The sequence below is a fragment of the Synchiropus splendidus genome, chromosome 6 (genome assembly GCF_027744825.2).
Source record: "Synchiropus splendidus isolate RoL2022-P1 chromosome 6, RoL_Sspl_1.0, whole genome shotgun sequence".
Taxonomy (NCBI): Eukaryota; Metazoa; Chordata; class Actinopteri; order Syngnathiformes; family Callionymidae; genus Synchiropus; species Synchiropus splendidus.
Window position 1 is genome coordinate 11,451,015 of NC_071339.1, and position 15,244 is coordinate 11,466,258.

General features: G+C 43.6%; 3 protein-coding genes across 7 annotated transcripts; all 3 read right to left on the reverse strand.

Moving 5' to 3' along the window:
• Positions 1-774: 774 nt before the first annotated feature.
• On the reverse strand, positions 775-5,345 carry si:ch211-159e12.5 (uncharacterized). 3 transcript variants are annotated; one of them, XM_053868538.1, is made up of 3 exons: positions 5,282-5,345; positions 5,124-5,205; positions 775-3,940 (listed from the first exon to the last, which is right to left on the reverse strand). In XM_053868538.1, the coding sequence occupies exons 1-3, from the start codon at positions 5,322-5,324 to the stop codon at positions 955-957; spliced, it is 3,111 nt and encodes a 1,036-aa protein (XP_053724513.1). In that variant the 5' UTR covers positions 5,325-5,345; the 3' UTR covers positions 775-954. The 3 variants fall into 3 exon arrangements, 1 of the variants encoding a protein (XP_053724513.1); XR_008414875.1 differs by lacking the exon at positions 775-3,940 and adding an exon at positions 4,480-4,689 and having other exon boundaries at positions 5,122-5,205; positions 5,282-5,327; XR_008414876.1 differs by lacking the exon at positions 775-3,940 and adding an exon at positions 4,480-4,640 and having other exon boundaries at positions 5,122-5,205; positions 5,282-5,318.
• A 764-nt stretch (positions 5,346-6,109) lies between these two features.
• On the reverse strand, positions 6,110-8,339 carry LOC128760466 (EEF1A lysine methyltransferase 3-like). The gene is made up of 3 exons (XM_053867894.1): positions 7,775-8,339; positions 7,596-7,707; positions 6,110-7,512 (listed from the first exon to the last, which is right to left on the reverse strand). The coding sequence occupies exons 1-3, from the start codon at positions 7,934-7,936 to the stop codon at positions 7,076-7,078; spliced, it is 711 nt and encodes a 236-aa protein (XP_053723869.1). The 5' UTR covers positions 7,937-8,339; the 3' UTR covers positions 6,110-7,075.
• Positions 8,340-8,656: 317 nt separating this feature from the next.
• On the reverse strand, positions 8,657-15,011 carry stx16 (syntaxin 16). 3 transcript variants are annotated; one of them, XM_053867890.1, is made up of 8 exons: positions 14,027-15,011; positions 12,013-12,120; positions 11,803-11,943; positions 11,167-11,329; positions 10,884-10,972; positions 10,356-10,499; positions 9,999-10,079; positions 8,657-9,929 (listed from the first exon to the last, which is right to left on the reverse strand). In XM_053867890.1, exons 1-8 carry the CDS (start codon positions 14,150-14,152, stop codon positions 9,828-9,830), a joined length of 954 nt encoding a protein of 317 aa, XP_053723865.1. In that variant the 5' UTR covers positions 14,153-15,011; the 3' UTR covers positions 8,657-9,827. The 3 variants fall into 3 exon arrangements, with proteins under 3 accessions (XP_053723865.1, XP_053723867.1, XP_053723868.1); XM_053867892.1 differs by having other exon boundaries at positions 14,072-15,008; XM_053867893.1 differs by lacking the exon at positions 14,027-15,011 and adding an exon at positions 12,231-14,000.
• Between the last annotated feature and the right edge of the window lie 233 nt (positions 15,012-15,244).

The following is a 15,244-nucleotide window of genomic DNA, read 5'->3' on the forward strand; positions in this document are numbered from 1 at the left end:
TTCATTCACATTTTACTGTGAAAGAGCCAGAAGAATATTATGATATGGGTTGCAGCTCTGTGTGAAACCTGACTGCCAGTGTGGTGTTGAGTTTCAATTGCAAAGAACGCAGACACACACACAAACAAATACAAATGTTAATGCTAAATAACAAATGATGATAAAATAAGTCCATCTTTTTTATGATGAGGCTCAGTGAGTAGTTTCCCGGCTGACAGGGTGTAATGAGCGCTCATTGTTTTGTTATGGAGCTCCTCACAAGGGCGGAGACTGGCAGACCTTTGGATGGGCGGAGTCTGAGAGGTAAAGGTGGGGAATGTTTCTGTGTGTGAGCGTGGAGAGAGATGGATCTCATGGTCAGCCATGTTTGTTTACGTCTGCCCCGTATACTGTTCAGGTGACTGCGCCCTGCACTAGTGAGTTCTGCTTTCTTAGTTCAGTCTATTCTACATTTCCATCATGGGAATCTGGAGATTTATGCATATATATATATATATATATATATATATATATATATATATATATATATATATATATATATATATATATATATATATATATATATATATATATATATATATATATATATAAAATATTCTACTTTGCTGTGGAAAAGCTTTGGACACCCAAAACTGAAACTGCTGCTCAGCCACTGTTTCGCTAATCCATCATAATGTTAGAAATTTTACAAAAATATTATATTCTAAATAAGAATATGTCAGAAACAATACACCAGTGTACTGCAGATGGACTCAAAGAGGCACATAGACAGTATCATAATTTATTAAAAAGAACTTGACACAACTTTTACAGGCTCCAAGCACATCACCACACATCAACCTTATAAAAATAGCCCTTGTGGCGCTTGCTAAGTTGCTCTACTCAAAACACCAAGCGTGAAAGAAGCACCGGCTACCAAGCGATCCGATTCAGGCCCTGACGGTGGTGAGGATCTCAGAGGTTGTCGAGACCGCTGATTGTCTCAGTGATGACCTTGTTCTCCTGAGATGTGGCCATAGCAACCACAGGAAGACGCTCCTCACTCTGAGCGTCAGGTCCTCCTTCATCAGTCGGGGTTCCATCTTTGTTCTCGCTGTTTCCTTCTTGTGTTTTGCTCTCCTCTCCATCAGCCTTGTTCTCATCTCCATCACTCATTCTTCCGCCTCCATCAGTAATGATATCCACTTCTCCAGAGCAGCATCTCTCCTCACACAATGCTAAGATCTCCACATCAGCCCCAGGTGTTGTGTCCGACTCCTCGTCTTCTTCTGCATCTATCACAGTGTCTCCAGAGTCATGACTGCTGCAGGACAGTGTGTCGTCCTCGGCTGTTAGTGTCTTAAGCTCATGATCCAGGTCCATCAGGGTCGTGCTCCCCTCTTCATCTACACCTGCTGCTGAAGCTGGCCGTAATGTCGGTTCTCCAAAGACTGTCTGCTGGTGGAACGTCTCATCTGAGCGTGACTGCTGCCCACCAAATTCTGGGTCCCATGGTTCCTCCTCTTCGTTCTCAGAGTCCGGCGCTGTATGTCTTCGGATGCGATTCACAGCATCCCAGAGCGACTTCGGATACTCCGGCTCGTCTGTGATTCTGGGATCCATTTCCACTTGAGGAGAAGAGCTGGACGTCAGAGGTTCAGAGGAGTGTGTTTGTGAGTTCACATCAGGAGAGCTGGCTTCTTGACGATTCTCGTCTGATGTTGGCAGGAAGCCAGGTGTTTTTTCTTCAGCCAGAAGAGGAAGAAAACACTGAGCTTCAGACGCCACCTCGGCCTCTTTGCTTCTGGGTACGGAATGTTCTCCTGATGATCCATCTGCAGAGTCATTATCAGATGGATGACCTTCACCCTCAGCTTCCAATAAAATGTCTTGGTTGGAATCAACCTCCATCTCTTTGTGAATGTTGGTCGACGTCGGTTGTGCAGTTGTGTCTGAAAACTCATTGCTATTTTCTTCATCCTGGAGTTCTTCAACCTTCTCTTCTCCTCCACACTCACAATCATCATGTGGTGAGTTAGGTTCTTGTTCCTCTCTGGTGTTTGTGGCTGTGACCTCCACTGCTTCCTGTTTATCACTCGGGGTCACCTCATTAAAGTCATCTTCAAACGGCTGTTCAGGTGCATCGATGGCTTTGCTCAGAGATGCTTGGTCATGAAGGTCACTTGTGTGCGCTCTAGCATCATCTTCTCCTTGACTTGCTGAAGGCTCAGCTGGTGCAGAAGACGACTGAGTGTCTGGAGGAGTTGAGGTGTCTGTTAAACTGAACTCAGCGTCGGCTTGGTTTGTGTCTCTGAGTGGTGAGGCTGGGCTGGAAGCTGGAGCAGAACTGTTGCTGCCTCCAAGACGTTTGTCGCTGTCATCGTTGCTGTCTGCTCTCATTTCACAACTTATGAGATTTTCTCCTCCTCCATCTTCCTCTGAGGCCACTGGCTCGATGTCCTCTCTGACACTTCCTCCGCCCTGATCTCCCGCCTCTTTTTCATTTCCCCCGGGGGCCCCTGCTTTTTGTTCCTCTTCACCGACGCTGTCGTGGAGTGGGATTCCCAGGATCCGTTCAGCCCGCTCCTCCAGACTCTCCCTCTCTGACACCAATGTTTCCGGGATCCATTCAGACTTGTCCAAATTTTCCTCAAAGTGGTCCGGACCCACGTAGTGAATGAGACTTTTCTCTGGTGATGGAATCACCTCCATTTTGACGAGAACACATGTTGTGTCGATCACCAGGTGACTTCCTGTCTTGCTGACAGCGGAAGACGATCCCGCAGCACTTTGGTGCGACTGGCTTTCCAAAGAGAGACTGGGCTCTTTCCATAAAGGATACTTTGCTCCGCTCGTGGGCGGAGCTTCGCTCATGAAAGGCCCTGCCTCTATTTTGCTGGATTGCTCTTCTTCACCTATGCTTAGTGAAGGCGTTTCTGTGAGCGTCGGCACTTGACAGTCCACTTCATCTGCCATCTTTTGTGTCTCGGTAAGGTCACAGGAAGCAGCTGGTGGCTCCGTGTTGCTCTCGTAGGCGTTTGGCGGCCCGGTTGTGGCTGCGGTCCGCGACACCAGGCAGAATATTGTCATTCCGCCCATCTTCTTATTGAAGCTGAACTTCCTTCCTTCAATCACTTTATCTGGAGTCTTGTTGCTCCGGATGTTTACCGCTGCAGGTATTCTCAGGCACTGATATTGGACATTTGGCAGGGTTTCCTGCACCACGTCTTTCAGCCCCTGTGAGTCCTCTTTCTTGCTCTCTAGCTGACTGACACATTGTTGCCTGAGTGATTTCAGACTCTGGCTTCCGTTGTTTTGGTTCGCAGGTGAACGTTTGTGTGGACCGTCATAGGCAGGCGGCGCTATGTATCCCGGAGGTTGGCTCTGGATTCCTGGCTCTTCTGTCCTGTTAAGGCTTGAGTAAGCGGCCGGAGCGAGTATGTGGCTGGGAGTGGTCTGTCTTCCTGCTCTGTCCCACGCTCCTGAAAATGAGCGCACTGGTCTCAGCGCTCTGAAGTCATCCCCTGGCGACTGTGTGGCTCCTCGCAGCTCTGCTTCTATGCGTCTCCTCCGAGGCAGTGAGTGGCTGTAGCGGGCTGCCCAGGCCTCCAGCTCTCTGTAGCTGCTGTTGCTTCTCTTGGAAGCCTCTCTGGCGCAGTGCGCGGAACCGCTGGACTCCCATCTCCTCTGCCAGTCTTCCCTCAGAGAAGCTGCTTGCTGAGGTGCCAGCAAATCTCTGCTCCTGCCATCAGGAGGCCGGTATTCCCTCTGGTCCTGATGCTGCTGAGAGTCCAGATAAACGGGGAGGTACACGGGGTGGCGGCCGGAGTCGGTCCAGCTGGTGTAGTCCTGCATCGCCCCTCCAGTTCTGCATCCGGGGATGGTCCAGAAGCCTCTGTTGTAGTTCTGCTGTGCGTCATAATAGACGGGCGGGTAGTGGACGTGGTGTCTTTCAGGACAGCTGGAGGTGAAATAAGCACATATGACATTAGAACTGTAAACTTTTGGGGACTCTGGTTTGAGAGACTACATTGTGAATGAGCCCCTCTTGAGACCTGCGTCCTGCCTTTCAGCACCACAAGACTTCAGTGATAAACGAAACCTTGGACCTACAAGTCACATTTAGGGTCTGCACCATCTTGCAGCCATAGCACAACTACTTTCAGTGAAAACAAGATGGCAGTAATGTCAGCAAGAAGCTTCTTCAGCAGATACCAGACTGTAAATGCACCTTATCCAAAATATTCTCGCCAAATTTTCAGAAATAAACCATTAGTGTTTCATTAGGAAACATTTATGTACCGGTAGTCATGAAGATACTACTTAAAAAAATTGTAGGAGTAAGTGAAGAATTAGAAACGTTATTTTTGTTTTAAGTTATTAGACCTTGCTATACCTTGGTCCAGACAGCACAGAGAAATAAAAAAATGGAACTCAGACAAAATCTTTAAAGAACATCCAGAGGATATTCAGAATCAGAATCAAATTTATTGCCATGGTCTGTGGGGAAACCACCAACTAGTGCTTTGGAATACAGTGCTCAAACCAACAACAAAATAAAATAAAATAAAATAAACAAAGGCTGATCAGAAATTCAATAGTCTGAGGCCGAGGGGAAGAAGATGTTCCTGTGACGGGAGGTCTAGATTCACTGCAGCCTCCTGCCAGAGGGAAGAAGGACAAACAGTCCATGTCTCTGGGTCCTGTACACTGTAAAGTTCACAGTGTAAATTGCATTGAAAATTCCAAACATTGTCCAAAACATTGGACCAGTGAACGTGACAGATTCGCAGCACCCAAGCATTAGGTTCTTAGTTGTTCAAACATTAAAATCTCATTCAAATTCAAACTGGAATGAAAAGGTTTTACAGAGAAATGTCCATTCTTTTAAAATTATCCAGAAGTGTACACAAGATTTATTAGGGTCGGTGCGGACGCTGAAACTGTAATGCGACCAAAAGTGACAAAAAACAAAACAAAATCCAGGTTTATGTGCTCACAGGGGTCACACTTCAGGTACAGCATAGGCAGTAGCTTTCTTTTAGGTCATGTACATTATGATATTGAATGATTTATTCTTAAAAAAAACTATTTAATAACACAATAACACAAATTAAGATTTCGATCGACTTATTTACTCACACGTTTTGACATTTCCTGCCTGGAACCGTCCCGTATTTCGAGGTGGGAAAACTGTGATTCTCTGACCAGTAATCCATCTGAAATCTGAGTGAAAAGAGCCACAAGTGACCTGATCAACTGTCTGGATGGTCATGATCAAAGACGTGCGCCAGAGCCGTACCTGGGACCGCAGGTTTGCCTCGATCTGCCCTCCACTCACACATGGGCGATCCAATGGGATTAAGAAGAGGAGAAGCTAGTTTTAAAAGTGGGTTGGCCCTTTCCCTCCCATACAATCATGACACCCTCTCCCCCCAGAAAGTGCTGAAATCATGAAATCTACCTTGCTTAAGTCAACATAAAATGCGTTCTATTTTCAATGAGTACTAAATATATAACTAGCTTTGGAGTGAATGGGTTTGTGCACACATTTAACAGAATAAAACTATGTTCATTCACATCAGATCATGTCTGAATGTATTTTCATCTCGATGGCCTGATGCATGACCCACATTTGATGTGGAGCTGTCGCTCTGCGTGAAGATAAGGATCTTATGTTCTGCAGGATGGATGAGACGGGCAGCGTGCGAGCTGTCATCCTTTTCTTTCTAGCTCTCCAGCGTAACAAACAGGATTTCCACCACTGAACAGAAAGTCTGTGCATCAGCAGAGTGCCGGACGAGGGGATGAAGTCGGACCAGTCGGCCGGCTGCAGACAGAAATCCTGCTGACCCCAGAGCTGTTGACGCGATCGCCGTTGTTTCATTGCTCGATAATACTTTTGGCAACAATTCTGGATGGGTTGGCAAGATTATTCGCCTTTTAAAAATTCATTGCATTCAAGTCGACTGTCGCTCTGAAGGCGGGAGTCCGGCAGGACACGAGAGTTTGCATGGTCTTTATAATACATATTCATATAAACTATCAATGTCTGGGAACCAGAAATGATGGGGGTAACCCTAACCACGACTGTTTCAGTTTGGCAATATTTAACCAAAAAGCAGCCCAAAGAAATGAGTTAATTTTTTTTTCAACACGCGATGCACCAAAAACCTCTTCACAACTTCTGGAAGTCACATTTTGTTACATGAACTGAAGTAAGAGGAGAGCATTTGTTGAGACAGTCCATAACAAAACGCATGTTTTTTTAAAAGAAAAATGCAGATAAAGCCAGTTTAAGTACAGAATCCTAGACAGGGAGTCATGTTGCTATATGTCAGGGCAACAGAACCTGGAGAGGTTCTGGAAAGGCTGCAATTCACATTTTATGACTACTATATTATCAACAATCTGTATCAATAGTCTGTTTTTCTCAGTTCCTATGTAACAAATGACTAACACCCAATGAGCTCACAGAGGCAGTGAAGGGTAGATGAGGTTTCATGAAACAGTGTCCTGATTTTCAGTGGCCACCAGATGGCACTGTGTGCTGTAAAATGCTTGGACTGGAACAACTATTTCATTGGAACCTCACATCACAACATTTCCAACAGAGCGCCATCTAGTGACCCCTGAAAATTAGGGCGCTGTTTCACTTTACCTCACCTACCCATCACTGGAGACAGACTTTGAATGGTCAGTGTGTCCTGAGGGACGCACCAAGGGCTGCTCACAAATAAAAGATAATGCAGACATTTAGTTTAAGGAACATACAGTGGTGGAAAAACGGTTTTTGGACACTCATAATGTGACACCAACTAAAATATGATCATGAAAAATCTTAGTGTTTCAAAAGGTGTGGCTGCATTATACAGACACAAATACATTTTTTGTTTATTTACCAGAAAAACAATCATAAAAAATTCTTGACAGTTGTCAGTATCAAAGTCAACAGAGAATGTTGTCTTGTTCATCCTAAATTTACTTGCCGACATTTCACCATAATTACTGATTATTAACAGTAAATATGCAAGCTAATAGTTCAATCATGTTTCATTTGTGCGGCCTGATCTAAAGTTCCTTTCCTTCCAAGTATCTACTGCTGCTCAGTGAATGCGTCCACATTCAGAGGTGGACTCCGATCTTTGGTCAAATGTGCTCTGAAGATGTGAATGTTCTGCTCCTCGTCGTGCTCCACCAGCTCCACATGAAATCTGCGTGACAAATAATCCTCAAAGAACTCTGAAGTCTTGTGCTCCGCTCTCATTTTGGATGAGAGATAGACCGTAGCACCCCGCTTGCACAGGTGAGCAAGTGTCTCTAACAAGAGGGGGAAAGTCTCCGGGAGGTAAACTATATCAGTCCCGAGCACCAGATCCCAGTCAGAGGAGAAGCGTGTGTGATCCTGACCCCAGGACAGAGGCAGCACAGCGGGAGGGACAGATAACCATCCACCAGGTGGAGCGTTCAAGTTGACGTTGGCCTGCAGCTGTGTGAGGGCCAGCGGAAGATCTGTGAGAGTCACGTGTGCTCCTGTGTGACAAAGTCAATCATTCAATTCAATAGCACTCAAATCAGAAAGGGCAACCATGGCATTAGAAAGACATGAGACAAACCTATGAGCGAAGCAGCTATGCCGACCACTCCGGTCCCTGCTCCCAGCTCGACCACACGCTTCCCTCTTAACTCAACACCATGCTTTTCCATGAATCGACACAAGTGAAGAGCCTGTGAGGACATTGACAATAACAACCACGGAAAAGGCTCATATCAAAAAGCGCGTGTGTTTGTTTACAGCGTCCCAGACGGGGGCAGCCACGCCGAGCTGCGCTCCGAACATCTGCCGTATCTTCAGCTCTTGGCCCAGAAGTGTGTAAACTTGATCTTCACAAAAGGTCTCGTCAAAGACGTCGGCACCAGCAGGGAACGGGTCGTCTCCATCCTCGTCAAGCAGCATGCTTGATCTTACTTAGTCGCTCTCAAAAGTTGGTAAAAACGTTCTCACTCACAACCGCCAGTGCAGGCTTCTTCTACATATTATACATTGATCGACAACTCGCCTCACGTCACATTATCGCCACCTACTGGGCGACCAGCTCTAGTTCAATAAATACATTAGGGGACGTGTTGACATTAAAATGTTGCGAGATGCTTCCTCGTTAAGTAACTTCTTGATCAGTATTTTTTCCTCTTACACTTTTAAAACCACCAGCGCAGACTTCTTTTAGAGATCATACATTGGTCGCCAACCAGCCTTAAGTCACATTATCGCCACCGATGGGGCGACCACATGTAGCGCCAATGTGCTTGCTGTAATATCGGTTAACCGTTAACCTTGAATAATTCATTATAGCGTTATTGTGTGAACTTACACTGTTGTTCTTTGTGTCAGCCATTTTCTGTATTTTTATTATTGTTTAACTCAAACTGTGGCGTATTCCTTTCTCTTTAATGCACTTCTTGAAGAGCCTGTTTCCATAATACAGTAGATGATAGAAGCTATTTTTACTGTTAAAGCTATATGTGCTATGAAGGAATCATCAAACTTGTAGTCTTTGAAAGTGAGAACTTTTCAATTACGCACCAAGACATTTAATTGTCTTGGTGCATACCCCGCTGATACTGTAAATGTCCGTCTAAGGAAATAATCCTTGATGTAAACAAAAAAAAGACGTCATCTTGTTCCAGGTTTATTTAAAAAAAAATGTTGCCATCGTCTCAATTTTGGAGGAAACAGTTGGAGCACCAGCCAAGCATTGTTTTCACACTTAGTCAACAGTTTAACTTTACAGATATGTGAAATAAATATCTTCATCTTATTCCGCTCACTAGACTTTTAGGTAACAAGGCTTTCACGACTAGAACTTCAAAAGAATGGAACAGAAATAAAAGAGAACTCCTCGCTGCTGCTTGTGTTGGGCTTTTGTCACAGTTAAGTGTTGGACAATGATTGTTTGGTCATGGCTACAAACACGTGCCACAAATGTTCGGTCCCGATCCAGACCCAAATATAAACTCTTTTCATCATACAGATGCCAGTAGTACTACATCCATCACATCACCTCCAACCTTCCATAAGCATGACTCCAAAATGTGCAAACTGCATTTTAAATAAAGAGAAAGGTAGCACTTTACGCAAAGCTAATTCAAGAGTTTTAAAATCAGCACTTTCTGAAGTGTGAACAGGCGATTCATAAAATCACAAGACAAACTGTAGCGGTGACAAATGAAGCGTCATTAACCAGTGTCTCAATTATCAAACACTTCAGCTGGTAACTCAATCGTCTAGTGCTTTGATTTTTTAAGTATTTTTAAACACTGCGTCACGAGGCTTCGTTTGCCTGTCACTACGAACCGGAGGGAGCTCCGCCCCCCTCCCTCAATAGGCAAACAGCGGTGGTTACAAGAGTTTCATTCTAACATACATAAAACACATGGAGTCCTTCAACTGAAGCTATTTTTGGTATGTGATTACTACTGTATATGTTAACATTACTGCTATTGTAGTGTTGCGAGTGAAATACTGAGGCAGGACATAACCGAAGAGAGGAAATGACGTTGCACAGTCAGACAGAAAGAAATCATCTGCACACAACACAGTTTACACGTTCAAGTCAAGAACTCACGCTGTGACAGCACAAGAGTCTTTTCTCTCCCTCCAGCTGAGCTCTTTCACCAGTCATGTGACCTGGAGTGCGACACATCAGACAGCCTGGGCTGCGATAGTTTGATTAAAACGAACCAAAACATCCGCAAATGTTCAACTGCAGACGCCTTCTCTTCAGGTCCACACAGCTGCACAACACACACACACGAACAGAACAAAGAGCCTGTACTGGAATGCCTGGCTAAAACTTAGTTCCAAAAAGAATAATGATTAGAACGATAATGATGACGAAAAGGATCAAAATGACCAGCATCTTTCGGTTTTTCTTCTGATACTGCTCCGCCTGGATAAGAAACAGAAGCAGAGTCAGTGTAGTTAAAGACATTTAAAATGGATGCAAATGCACGTTCACCTTCTGTAACTGTTTCAGGCCGTCCTCAGTTTTCACACAAGCCTGCTCCACATTGAAGTCAATTCTGTCGAGAACAGTGCCCTGGAGAACCAAAACAACATTGAAAACTTGCAAGATAATATTGGTTGTATTTCTGTTTCAAAGAAACCAAAACCAAACGTGGGTTTGTGGCTCTAAAGAAATAGACATTTGTCATTTACTCACAACTATGGTCAAATTAAAAAAACAAAACCTAGTTTCCTGCTGTATTTAGGGGACCAAAGCTTAAGGAAATGTCCTTACTCCTCTGCCTCTGGCAGTGCTATGGGATGATCACTACACTTTTCGATGCTGTACAAAATCTACTACTCCACCTACCTGCTCCACCACCATGCTTGCAAGGTCTCGGAAAATCTCATTCAGATCTGATATAGACTGAACAATCTGACGGATCTCTCGCTCTCGCTCCTCCACCATCACCGTGTTCTCCTCCACCAGCATCAGCTGATCGTCCGTGAAACCCTGAGAGAAAGGAGGTCGTTTAAAGGTTTGATTTAATGGGGTGAACATCAACAATATCATATGAAGCTATGGCCTGCTGGAGACAACACAGGTGATGCTCTGCACATTTAAGGGGAAAAGGTAGCAGGACTCTTCATCCTGAACAAAAGCGCTCAGCAGTGTGCAGCCTCCAGCACAGGTGACAGTCATCTCCAGTGGAAAGTCATTCTCTTGAATGCTTGTTAGTGAGGATGACAGCACTGGAGATACAGCACTCCTTTGTTCTTTGACTGCTTGAACAGTGCTTGTTTGCCTTTTGTTTTAATGTTTGCCATCCTGCTCACATTGTTCAGTGTCAACGCAAGCGAAACTAAATATGCTAACGCATTTCAGAAACCTGCTCACTCTGTCATAGACGGCCAGTTCCTCATCTTCTTCCATCAGAGGCCCAGAGTCAAAAAAGTGCTTCGACCTCTCCTCCCGGTTCTTCATACCTGCCAACAAAACAATTCAATGTAGTCAATCTGATAAGGAGAACGTGCACCAACAGATCGCTACAGGAAGAGGAAAACATGCTCTTCATTCCCCAACTGGCATCAGTGAAAATGCAGGGTTACTCAAAGTCACGAAAAGTAGTTAGCATTAACTTACACTGGCTTAGTTCAGGGATAATCAAGGCGTTTCTTACGTTTTAAGTAGCTGGACTGTGTGTGTCTGAAACTGGTGGAAAGCTCCTGCAGACTCTGCGCTAAAGACGACACAACATTTCTCAGCAATCTCTCCTCCTGCTCGGTGCAGTGGCCACAGCGGGATTGTAAACCGGTTACAGCTCGCTGGCATCGATGGAACATCTGAAACCAAAGGAATAATTCAAAATCAGACTCACCATTTACAGCTAGGTTTGATCAGCTTCATCAGCACTAAAATCTTCATTTATGTGTCATTATGTGTCATTGGAGGAAGAAGGTCACTTTGCTTTTACTTTCGTCTGTGAATTGTTAATACTATTTTGGCTTAATTGATGGCAACAACGGGTGGTGAACCAGAAAAAGCAAAAAGAAATTAAGCTGTACTAGAAAGGTGGTGACATGGCCTCCTGCCTATTTCAAAACCCTAGCTAACAGCCAGACAGTTCAGGAGCATGTTCAGGTATCAATCTGAACCCTAAACCATGCAGCACCTGTATATACAGCTGTACACATAGCATCATTTCTTCTTAAACCATATCTAGTCATTTAAAATGACTTTGACACACAGATCAACTTCCATCATTTTCCATTTACACCTTTTAAGTGAGCGTTGTGTTTAGACACTTCTCAAATACCTGTGTGATCTCCTGTGTTGTTATTTCAATGGCATGCTCTTCTTCACTGCTGTCATCCAGCGTGGGACGGTTCATATGCTTGTCGTGCAGTGATGCCAACTCTTTCATCTTTTGCCGAACTCGTGTGATATCATACTGAATCTGGAAGAAAAGGAACAGGACTTTGAGCGCTCCTTACTTGGCTCGAGGAAGGTCGGGCAGTTGGTTTACCTCATCGATTCCTTCTGTCCATTTCGGGGGGAGTTTTTTGGTCACACCGATGGCAGCTTCAGGGTCCAGACTTATTCCAGACACCAGTGCCATCCGGTCGTCCGCCAACTTGAGGGAGAAGATGTATTTAAACATCACACTCAATAACATTGACCCATTAAATAATTAGCATTACAGCTAGACTAAGTTAATGCTGACATGAAGGGAAACGACAGTACCTCATCAAGCTCCTAAAGACAATGGCAGAGAGATCGAGATCCATCCGAAAAAAGGAGGAGGAAAAAGAGAAAGGCAGCAGGTGAAAACCCAGCAAATCAGCAGTGAACAAGACACAAGCGCCAGAGACAGCAGCGCTGCCGCAGTGGACTTACTTTTGCATGAATTTGTGCAGATAAATAGTAACTCAAATCTGATGAAGAGGCTAATATTTATTCAGCCCAGTCAGCGCCACTGTATTCAGGGCTTGTTTAAACGACTGTCATCTTGCAGACAGAAAGGTTTCTCCTACATCTCGACCAGTAAACAGCAGTGATACAGGTTTTAAAGACAGCAACAGCGTGGGAAAGAGACTGAGGAGGGCTGCTGGGATTGAAGGAAGGACACCGTTGTGCAGTACTGATATGCTTAGCAAGTGCGAAAAAAATAAAATAAAATCACCATTGCTATTTGAGTCAACATTATCATGTATAAAGAGTGTTGCGCTTGAAATCGGCACCAGGCAGATTTCAGGTTGACACCGGGGAAAACTAAGGCCTGATTAGACTGTGGCAGTGATAAATGTTTGAATAAATATTGCACTATAGCCATGTAATATTATCCAAGTAAAAAATAAAAATGTATTCCCACATTTCCTAAGACTAAAAAAAGCTTACCTTTACATGGAAAGTGAAATGACACAGCGATAGATTACACTGTAATGCTGTCAAATGTTTCTTTTTTTTCTCTATAATTTGGTATCATGCTTACAGCCAAAGGTGAATTTGGAGAATTCAGATGGACATTAGTGAGCCACTAGTGACCAAGGTCATGGAACAAAACTCCATGGTTAATGCCAAGTTAGGGAAAAAAAGTGTAGCCTGCAAAAGTCTCACCATAAAGAGGTCAAGCACTTTCAAAGTAGAATATGTGGAGTGTTTTTCATTCATCAATTACATCGTCCTCCACTTTCAAATACAAGACTACATCACTTGCCAAGACCTTTTAAAGGTTCTGAGGTTAACCTCAATGCCACATTGTTTGAAAGGATGTGAATTAATGCTTCATGTATGAAGCTGCCAACCAAAAGCAAACCTACCGAAAAAAAAAGCAAACATACTTATATATAATTCGACATCCTCAGTGTCTACTGTGCTAGAGAGCAGGATGGTCTACCTTGTATGCAGGTATTTACAAGGTATATTTGATAAAATAAATAAATCTAAATCTAAATAAATAAATAATAAATAAAGATAAGGAATGACAATTAAAATGTCTTATAAATCAGCTTATAGATCGCAAACTACCTTACTATCTATACAATAGGCAACAATGGTTATGCAACCATTAGCATTACTGACTGACCAAGCTTTACCTTGATTCAGCTTCTGTATGAATATTATACAGTAAATGTGATTGCTTGTGTTTGAGGGAGAGATGAAGCAAAAATAGAGCTTCCATGCACAGGAGTTGAAGGGACAGATCGCCAGGACAGCTACATCATAAACATTAACAACAATTAAGCATCTACTGAAGAAAGGATGAGCGTGACAGACACAATATGATACAAAACACCAGCTGAACATTATGTGCATGCATGCATTATCTATAAAAACGTGTTGTTTACAGTTCATCCCTTTAAAAAGTGACAAAAGCAGGTTATGTGAAAAACGATCACACAGAAAACTTCATCTAAATTAGCTAAATATAGATACACTAGGTGAAAACACTGGCTATGTGCAAACACACAGTAGACTACCTAAACCTGGCTAAATGCAAACACACACATAATAATGTCAAAACGATGCAGACCACTCACCGCAGCATTGCTACGTGTACTCAGACGGGGGTCGTATGTACTCACTTGCTCAGCCAATATCTGCCGGTTTTGGATCGCATTGTTCCGCATTAACAAGAATGCATCGGTCAGACGCCTAGTCGCCATGACTGGATATCTAACTAGCACTAAATAGTGAACAGTAAGCGGCGATCTGTCATGAAATGAGCTCCCCCGCTGCTGCTGATCCGACCGCGGCTAACGCAGTTAGCTGTAGCTGAGCTGATGGACCAGCTGAACGGGTACAGCCAAGCCTACACGGGACAGAAAACGACTCGCAACATGTTCAACCATGTGACATCACAAGAAGCCAAAATTACAAAAGTCTAGTCGATCGAGAATAAGGTAAGAAAAATAAATTCACGGAGTGAGAGCGTCAATTCGTGTCAGAGAAATACGGAAGCAGGAAAACGTAAACACCTGCGTCTCTACTTCGTGAGTTCTCCGTTGGAAATATGCAGGACTAGCGCCACCTGCTGTACGGGATATATATTTTATTGCGCTTGTATGTTATATGTTACATGTTATAGATTGATTTGCGATTGCAATCTGTAAATTTGGTTATCAGTCTTATCAATCTAGCTTTGTCTGAACTAAACAAAGGCACTAAGATTATGGTTTATAAAATCTCAAATGTATTAACACAGCATGTATTCTATCTATCTATCTATCTATCTATCTATCTATCTATCTATCTATCTATCTATCTATCTATCTATCTATCTATCTATCTATCTATCTATCTATCTATCTATCTATCTGTCCATCTATCTCTCTGTCTATCTGTCTGTCTCTATCTATCACTCCCTCCCTCCCTCTATCTCTCTGTCTATCTGTCTGTCTGTCTGTCTGTCTGTCTGTCTGTCTCTATCTATCATCCCTCCCTCCCTCTATCTATCTATCTATCTATCTATCTATCTATCTATCTATCTATCTATCTATCTGTCAGTCTGTCTCTATCAATCATCCCTCCCTCCCTCCATCTATCTATCTATCTATCTATCTATCTATCTATCTATCTATCTATCTATCTATCTATCTATCTATCTATCTATCTATCTATCTGTCTGTCTGTCTGTCTGTCTGTCTGTCTATCTATCTATCTATCTATCTGTCTGTCTGTCTGTCTGTCTGTCTGTCTGTCTATCTATACTACGTGATAAAGTCAACCCACCGAACCTAGAACGTCGCCGCGCGCAG